Raw genomic sequence first — 8,613 nt, forward strand, 5'->3', positions numbered from 1 at the left:
CATCAATACATTTGTGGGCTCTACATTAGAGTCCACCTTCATAACCAAAGTGCCGGAATTTTATTAGTAACACAGTGCATTCCACTACGATCAATATAATTTTAGCCCATCTCTTGAAAAGATCAAACGTACGGCATATATTTTTGACTGTGTGGATTTGAGAAAATCCAAAATAAATTAAAACTTGTGCACCCCCATTCTGTTTTTTTCTTTTTTTTTGTTATAAAAGGACAGTTCAAATAGGTCATTACAAGCCCAAAAATGATTATGAAATTAATGCCCATGATGAGTGTATATTAACTTGTGACGACTGTACATGGAGGAAAAATTCTTAAGTACGAGTCTACAAACAGTACCTGAACTACCCAAAGCAACCTCACGACAGTTTGGGCAGTGGCATTGTTGTTCCGTGCTCACTGTCGTAGGGCTGTCCGGAGGAAAAAACAAAACAAAAAAACAGCCACCATTTATCTTTGGGGAAGATGCTAGCTTTTGCGGTCGCCTGATGTTTTTGTAGTTGTGAACGTTTACAGTTTTTGTCTTTTCTGTTTAAGATTCGGGGACGCTGCTAGCACATAGCTAGCTCGACTATAGCACTCGCAAAAATGAATTCCAACACGCACGTAATCCAGGTGACAAACGTTTCACCGAGTACGACGTCCGAACAAATGAGGACTCTGTTTGGATTCCTCGGAACCATAGAGGAGCTCAAACTGTTCCCGCCCGAGTGAGTATTGTGAATTATGAACTGGTAAATTGTCCTCTCCTCCATAATCCATGGCGGCTCACGCGGGGCTCTTGCTGAGGCCTACAGCATCGAGCAGGCCTCGCTGCACGGTAGTGCTAATGCTAATGCTCCCGCGTCTTTAGTGAACGTAGCAGCACTTGCTTCTCTCAAATTAGATATGCATGTATTTAAAAATGCTTCAATTCTTCATCCATACGCATCTGCTGATTATCACATTTGTCTATTAAGCAATCAAAAACATTTGGTAATCGTTTGTGTAAGTCGGTTATCTAACACATACACAGTAGGCAGCTATACATCCTGTTTATCGAGTTATCTGTATTCTCTCTGTCAGAAAATAAAGTAATAAAAATATACACGGGAGAAATAAGCATGAATGGCTTAATTTTAATAATCACCAGAGTTGCTCCTAATTATTTTGATTTCAAGTGGGACTTATGTGGCAGCTTTTCGTATAAAATGAGCTGTTGATTAGCATCCTAAACGAGCGACAGTGCAAAAGAGCAACTAATTATGACTCTTAAGGTTAGGGGGAGCAGTGGGAAATTTGGTTGCACGCCTGGTTGAGCTAAATTGGAATATTTCCTTAGGTGCATGCTTTGTTTAGATCCACAGAGGACAATAATGAGCTACAGTACACACTGCACAGTGTTTTCTTACCTTAATTCTCTCTGTGTTGTGTTTTCTCTGTTGAATTACACGTGGCTACTGGACAGGTATGAAATAATCAAGAAGGTGATTTTCCGGGTAGATGTAGTTGTAACTGTTTGAAAGTTTAATCGCCACCAGTTTTATACCAGTATTTAGTCTTATTCTCATACTATGGTGCTAAAGAGTGCAACAAGATCAGAAATGGCTGAAGAAAAAGGTTGTGTGTCACCTCTGGATGATACTGTGTTGTACTATGCAGAGAACAAGAGTCACTTCTGTGCTTATATAATTAGCTTTCTTGTCCCTGTGGACGCAGACAGAGTATGAAGAAGGCATGTTGTCTCTCCTTGTTTGTATTCTTTGCACAACATATCTGTATTTTCTTCCAGTGACTCTCCCTTGCCTGTGACTTCACGTGTCTGTTTTGTAAAATTCCTTGAGGCTGAGTCCGTGGGAGTTTCCCAACACCTGACGAACACAGTCTTCGTGGACAGAGCCTTGATTGTGGTCCCTTTCGCTGAAGGTGGGTGTCTGTTTTATTCCTTTGGCTGTGGTCATCTCTGAACGTACGTCATAATGCGTAGGTGTATTTGTTAGACTTGCAAACACTAGAGACATTGAGGTTTGTCTTTTTCCTACTGCCATGAAAAAGCAGCTAAGCTTTTCAGTGCTTGGCATTTCTAGGTATGTAAAAGGGAAATGTACATTTGTGTCTGTGTCTTACAATCTAGCTGTAAACTTCTCTCTCTGTTATTTGTGTTGTGGTTTTCATAGTGGACAAGTCATTTGCAGAGAGCCCCTTCCTTGCTGGCTGAAAGTGGTCCTCTGATGCCATCAGGAGATTAGAAAAAATAATGGCACCAGGCTCGCAAGCCCCTTCTCTCTCTTGTTCTGCAGTAAAATATTAACTTTATTTTTTTTCCTCTCTGTTCAAGGCATCTTTTCTTGAAAAAAAAAAAGAAAAAAAAAATAGCCTCACAACTGCTTAATCAAATTAGGGGATTTTGGAGGGTACAGGGTGCAGGGAAATCTAATTTCTTCACATGTTGAAAGGATTTTAATATTCTCAGATACAATGTGTGTCATGTAGTAGGCATTCACCAAATAAGGGATACCCCGAGCAAGTAGAATAGTGTCAAGGCAATCCAAACATATCTGAACCATTTCTGATCCTCTGTTTATATTTTAACCTTCTGCGATCTGTCCACCAATGGTCAAAATGTCCAGATGTCCAAATTTGGCAGCAACGTGTCATTAATGTTGTCTGTGAAAACTGTGAAAAGGCTTGTGAAAGCCATCAGATCCACAGTGACGTAGCAGTAAATGCTCTGCACGTACACACAGGTGTTTTGGTTATTGGTTGATTTGACCATGTTTTTAGGATCGGCTTGGTGGGGCTGTGATGGTTGGATCCGCAAACTCCAGGCCAGTAGATGCAAGAAAACCAGGATAAGATTTAGGGTGAAGCTCCTGAAAACTGGTCTGATCAGCCTAATAAGAGAAAACACCTGTGTGGATGTTGAATCTATCCCCTTCAAACACACAAGTCTCCAAACTGAACTGACTTTCTTTTTTTTTTTAAATGTACATTTCTTTAGCTGGAAATTTATCACACAGAAGGAAAAAATGAATAGCGGATCAAGATTTGGGTCTGTTTCCTTTTGTTAACACTGATCAGACTGGAAACCAATAAAAGAAAAAGAAAATGTTCGGGACATCCCTACACCAGCACAAAGCATGCGAAATAGAAGAACTAATCAGCTGTGCATGCTAGACTAGATTTTTGAAGGTGTTTGCCATCATCTGAGTTTTGGCCAGCGGGTGTTGTGGCAGTTAATTCTAATTTGGCTTTTGGTCATAATAAGCACAGAAACTGCCCTCGGCATTTACTTGCTTTATTTCCCAAAGCCTTGTATTATTGTTATTACTATATTATTATTATCATTATTATTATTATTAGTATTATTATTATTATTATTATTACACTGTAAATTTGCATTCCCAAACTTTCACTAACACAAGAGATAATTATGGTATTAAGCCTCTTGATGTTGCCGTAAAAAATGCATTTTTATTAACTTAATTTTTTAAATTGACCCTCTCCAAACATGACTCTGAACGAGTTGAGTGAATCTCACGTTTAACAGTGGTGTTTCTTTTGTTGTTGTGTTTTACAGTTCTTTTTCCTGGTTCAGCCAGCCCTATTTACCAGGCCCTGCTGAAAATGCCACCAACAGTTTTGTCTTCTGCAGCCTTATCCTGTTTCTCAAGTGTCCTTTCTGTTGTGTGGGTGGGTGTGTGTGGGTGCATGTCTCCCCCTCTCTCTCTCTCTCTCTCTCCCTCTCTCCCTCCCTCCCTCTCTCCTCCCTTCATAATGTAAAGAAACATGTCAGATTAAAAAATAGCCTGTTTTCAGATTGCACAGCCATGGATGATCATCTCATGAGATTTTTTTTTTTTCTGTCATTTTTACCGTTTGGTTCTCTTCAGCTTTGGGAATATTTTTCTTATCACTACCTTTGCAATAGCCTGTAATTGTTCAGTGTAGATTATTGTTTATTTATTATATTTTTTTGTGACATACTGCTAAAACCTGTCAGTACTGTATTTGATTAGCAGTACTTTACCTGGTTGTTAAGTGTTTGTTTTTTTTTTTTGTGGTGGGGTTGTACAAAAAAAAAAGAGAGAGAACCCACCAGAAAAAGGCTAGAAAAGGTCAAATGAGTAAGCCTTTTCTGTTTTTTGTATTGGTAATGGTAAGTGATGTTGAAATGTACCCTTGTGTCTACACCCAAATCATGAACTTTGTTTTCTGTATCTCAATGTTTTTGTGTGCTTTATAGCGAAGCAGCCGGCGCGAGTCGCTTGTTCATAAAACATCTAATGAAAGTTGAGAGCACATCCCACGGGACAACTGGCTGTGCTTGCTTACGTTTGGTTCATGACTTAAAAAACAAGTACAGGTGATAAAATCTTGGCAGTGTTGACCACAGTGTGTATTGTGACTTTGAAACTTATAGCTGCTAATCCTACAATCATATTCACAACAAAGCAAAACAGCAACAACAACAACAAAAGTCAGGGATCAAGATTTACAGACAAGACAAAAAAAAGTGGATTTTTGTTTTTCATTTTTTTACTACAGTGTAGTTAGACTGAGGTGGCTTGTCTGCAAGTCTTGTCTGAGTGTTGTCGACGTCGTCTTGGAAGATGTACTGAGATGTTCTTGGTTTTTCCTCCAGGAGTCATTCCCGATGAATCTAAAGCTATGTCGCTGCTGGCTCCAGCCAATGCTGTGGCAGGAATGATGCCTGGTGGAGGCCTTCTCCCGACACCGAATCCTCTGGCATCTGTGAGTTTTTACATTTTCACATAACGTATCATACAATAATATTTAACTGTTATTTAAAAAGTGGAAGAGGGGAAAAAGAGATTTGCAATATTTTAGATGTTGATGATTTTCTAAAACCGCTCCTAAATTCTCTGCAGCCATCAGTCAAAATTTAACTTTGAAATGGGCATGAATCTCCCTTATTGCAATAAAAGGACACACAGCAGACTTTTTTTTTTTTGTTCTTCTTGGTGGGGATATTTGGTAACATTGATGTCTAAAAGCACAGTAATTCATTCAAACTAAAGAAGCTGGTGGTGGTTTAGAGTTAGTAATGCTACTATTTGATCAGATTTACTTAGTGGACCACAGATTTTGACTAGCAGGAGCTTGGAGCCTGCTGAACACACTTTTCTCTGATCCATCACAAAGCCTCAGGCCCATTTGCAAGCACTCCTCTTTCTAAAGCACAATTCTCTGGAAATAATAAAAACGGTACATCTAAAAGTATCCTATTAAAAAATCCCCCCTCCAAAACATTACATAAATAAAGCGTGCTATGCTTTTTACCTCTACAATATATTCTAGTGTCTATGCCCGACATTTCAGATGGGAGCGACACCATTTGGAGGTCTTGGAGCTCCTAGCATTGAGCAGATGGCTGCTATGGGAATGCCCGGACCGAACATGAACCCCCAGGTGAGGATCAGTTACCTTCATAGCAGCGTTTAAGTTCAAGCAAAAAGTTCTTAGTTCTTAAAATAATAGTAATGTCCTCGTCTTCCTTTCTTTCCAGGCTCTTTCCGCAGATTTCCTGAAGCTCATGCAGTCCATGGATCCCAAGTAAGAAAAGTGCAGACACAGACAGGTTGTGCAGTCCAGTCAGCATACATATTTATTTGAGCAGTGTCTAAATAATTGATGCCACTTGCAGATTGAACCTTGCGGCCGGATTGAACTTGAGTCCGGGGCTGAAGGCTGACGCATCGAATAAGGAGATTGAAGAGGCCATGAAGAGAGTCCGAGAGGCCCAGTCTCTTATTTCTGCAGCTATTGAACCAGGAAGTGAGTGCGGTTTCAAAGCACGCTTCAAATAAAACTGTACCAGAAATACTTGCTTCATATAGGTTACGTGTTATCGGAAATTACTTCTCAGTTTACCTGTTTATTGATGTTTAGAGAGCAGTCAGTAAATGTATACTACATGTATAACGGGGTCTTTACTGTTGCAGGTAAGAAAGATGACAAGCGCAAACATTCCCGCTCCCGTTCGCGTTCACGGCGTAGACGAACCAGATCTCGTTCCAGACACAGGTAAAGACGCGTCCATGGCAATGTCGGGACAAGCCTTTTGGTTTCATAATTAGTTTTTTTTAAATATATATTAATTATTTGTAAATGTGCTGCTGCTTATTTTGAGCAGACGTTCGAAGAGCAGATCTCGGCGTAGGTCTCATTCAAGGAGCCGGAGGAGGTCCAAGAGCCCACGGAGGAGGAGGTCCTACTCCCGGGATAGAAGCCGTCGCAGTAGATCTAGGTCAGGAGCGCTGCTGTTATCCTGTTTCATTCAAAGTGTGCTTGGAGACCGGAGGTTGATCATTTCGAAACTGAAATTTGTTCAAAATATTTTTGAGCTTTGTTTTTTTTTTTTTTTATGTTGGCAGTGGGCAGCTCCAAGTTCTGAGACTTTTCAGGCATGAAAATGTTTGGTAATGTTTTTGTTTGCTTTCATCTCGTACAGAGACAGGAGGAAGGAGGAGAAATCCAAGAAAAGATCCAAGACTCCCCCCAAAAGCTACAGCAGCGCCAGGAGGTCTCGGAGCATTACTCGGTGAGGAGTCTTGATAATATGATGAAATGCAGGTCAGCCAGTTTACAGTGTGAAAGACCAGAAGCTGTAACTCTTATATAGACAGCAGAAAATCAAGTAAGTCCTGAATAAATGATGAGGATGTTTTTTATGAACGTTACTTATTTTACTCCTTTGTGTGTCTCAGGAGACACAGGCGAAGTCGCAGTGCTTCTCGCTCCCCTAAGAGAAGGGTCTCCAGGTCTCCGTCCCCCAGACGGTGAGCTTTCTCCATCTGATGTACAATGAAGTTAAGTTCATTTTGAGTGCCACAGTTTAAAAAATGTTTTTGTTAACTTTACAGCCACAAGAAAGAAAAAAAGAAGGACAAGGACCGTGAGAAGGAAAGGGACAGAGACAGGAGGGAGGACAGGGACCGCAGCAGAGACGAACGAGAGCGCTCCAACAGTAAGAAAAAAAAGAGCAAAGACAAAGAACGAGATCGGGACCGCAAGTCCGATAGCGAGAAAGGAGATGTGAAGGTATGTAGAGCAGGGCACTGTTTAGAGACAGGTGGCTGGATGCATTACTCTGCTCGTCATTAACATGATTAAATGTGGCACAGGTGACTCGGGACTACGATGAGGAGGAGCAAGGTTATGACAGCGAAAAAGGAGAGGAGGACGACGAGAGGAAGACCGACTCTGACTCCGTCTCGTCCCCGAAAAGCCAGGAGGAGATGGAGAGATCTGAGGGCCAAATCCCCAAAAAGTCCAAACTGAATGGAGATGATCACCACCAGGAAGACATGGAGATGAGCGACTAACAACGTCCAAACCAGATAGCATCGTCTTTTCACTGTCCTTTTTATATTTTTAATATAGGCCACGATATGTCTGTGCCTGATCGCTCAAAGTTAAACAGATTTTGTCTCAACTGTAGAAACACTGCAAAGGAGGGCAGGCGGTGGGGTGTACGGAGGGGAGGGGGCGGCAGAATTTTTGTAAAGATATAAGAAACAATTACTGAAATATGAAGAACATGAAACTTGGTTTTAAATTGTCATTGCTGTACTTTTTAAAGATTTTGTTATTGTTGGAGTTTTTGTCTTTCTGACAGTAGAATACGCAGCGTTTTCCTCTAAAAACGCAGCATCTGTAAATATTTTACTGGTCAGGACTTCGTCCTCATTCAGTCTGCTCGTTGTTTACCACTCACCGTTTTATTTTTTCCAAACGAACCATTTTGCTTTAACTGTGTAACGCACCCAGCTGTGTTTCATCTCTACTGACCTATTTACAACCCTTTATTGTACATTGTAGATTGAAATGTGTTGTGACAATGAAATATGTTGTCTGCAATAGAATTTCCAAAGGACACAAATAAATTGGGGTAAACTGTCAACTTGCGCCACAAGGGTCCTTTTTTTGAAAAATAGTTTCTACAATGGGATTTATTCTGTGGTTATGTTCTGGGTGCCTGGCAACTGTTAACCTTCACTCAGGTGTTGTCACGTTATGGTTCAGTCCTAATCGCTACATTCATGGAGTTTTCCACTGAAACCTGAGGGTAACTATACACACTTACTGTTGCCATGTACATTGACTTTGCCTGAGAATTAAACAGTTCACTGCATTGTGTGTGAATGGGAAGTTTGCAGAGACGCATCCTTATTTAATGAAGGAAAAAAGTACTAAATTAGAGGCATGCATGCAGTGGTGTGGAGAAGTCAGGAGCCAGCCAGTAAAATATGTTTTCTCTCAACCACTTTGCAGTAGTTAGAACTGTACAGAGGGTGGAGGTGCCACAATTCAGATTTGTAAATCAAGCCCACCTCCTGCACCTATTCTTTATAAGCCCCTCCCACCTCAGGTGCAAGAGCTTGTTTATCAAAAGTAATTTAATTCTTAAACTCTTGAAAGCATACAAAGAGTAATGCTTGAAGCTTTTTCCCTGAACTTGAGGGGTTTCTGACCATTTTAGGCATGCTTACAGAACAAAACAACTGAATGTGCATCAGAAGTTGGTGAGGATGGTCTCTGCCTATGCAGCTCCCCTTCGAAAAACCTGGTAACTGTTCCAATGGTCATCAAA

At 40.7% G+C, this 8,613-nt stretch overlaps 1 protein-coding gene across 8 annotated transcripts; it reads left to right on the forward strand.

Moving 5' to 3' along the window:
• The first annotated feature begins 353 nt into the window (after positions 1–353).
• LOC100709636 (serine/arginine-rich splicing factor 11) lies at positions 354–7,923 on the forward strand. 8 transcript variants are annotated; one of them, XM_019345667.2, is made up of 12 exons: positions 354–727; positions 1,789–1,922; positions 4,642–4,751; positions 5,319–5,429; positions 5,527–5,573; positions 5,665–5,795; positions 5,963–6,044; positions 6,154–6,267; positions 6,472–6,561; positions 6,728–6,799; positions 6,884–7,061; positions 7,145–7,923. In XM_019345667.2, exons 1-12 carry the CDS (start codon positions 606–608, stop codon positions 7,343–7,345), a joined length of 1,392 nt encoding a protein of 463 aa, XP_019201212.1. In that variant the 5' UTR covers positions 354–605; the 3' UTR covers positions 7,346–7,923. The 8 variants fall into 8 exon arrangements, with proteins under 8 accessions (XP_019201212.1, XP_003455403.1, XP_025754775.1 ...); XM_003455355.5 differs by having other exon boundaries at positions 355–727; positions 5,340–5,429; XM_025898990.1 differs by adding an exon at positions 4,243–4,362 and having other exon boundaries at positions 357–1,922.
• The last annotated feature ends 690 nt before the right edge of the window (positions 7,924–8,613 follow it).

This window comes from Oreochromis niloticus, linkage group LG15 (assembly GCF_001858045.2).
Source record: "Oreochromis niloticus isolate F11D_XX linkage group LG15, O_niloticus_UMD_NMBU, whole genome shotgun sequence".
NCBI lineage: Eukaryota > Metazoa > Chordata > Actinopteri > Cichliformes > Cichlidae > Oreochromis > Oreochromis niloticus.

Coding starts and splice junctions, on each gene's coding strand:
- LOC100709636 (XM_019345667.2), top strand. CDS start 606: ATGAATTCCAACACGCACGTAATCCAGGTGACAAACGTTTCACCGAGT. Junction 1,923..4,641: donor TGTGGTCCCTTTCGCTGAAG/GTGGGTGTCTGT, acceptor TTTTTCCTCCAG/GAGTCATTCCCGATGAATCT. Junction 5,430..5,526: donor GACCGAACATGAACCCCCAG/GTGAGGATCAGT, acceptor CTTTCTTTCCAG/GCTCTTTCCGCAGATTTCCT.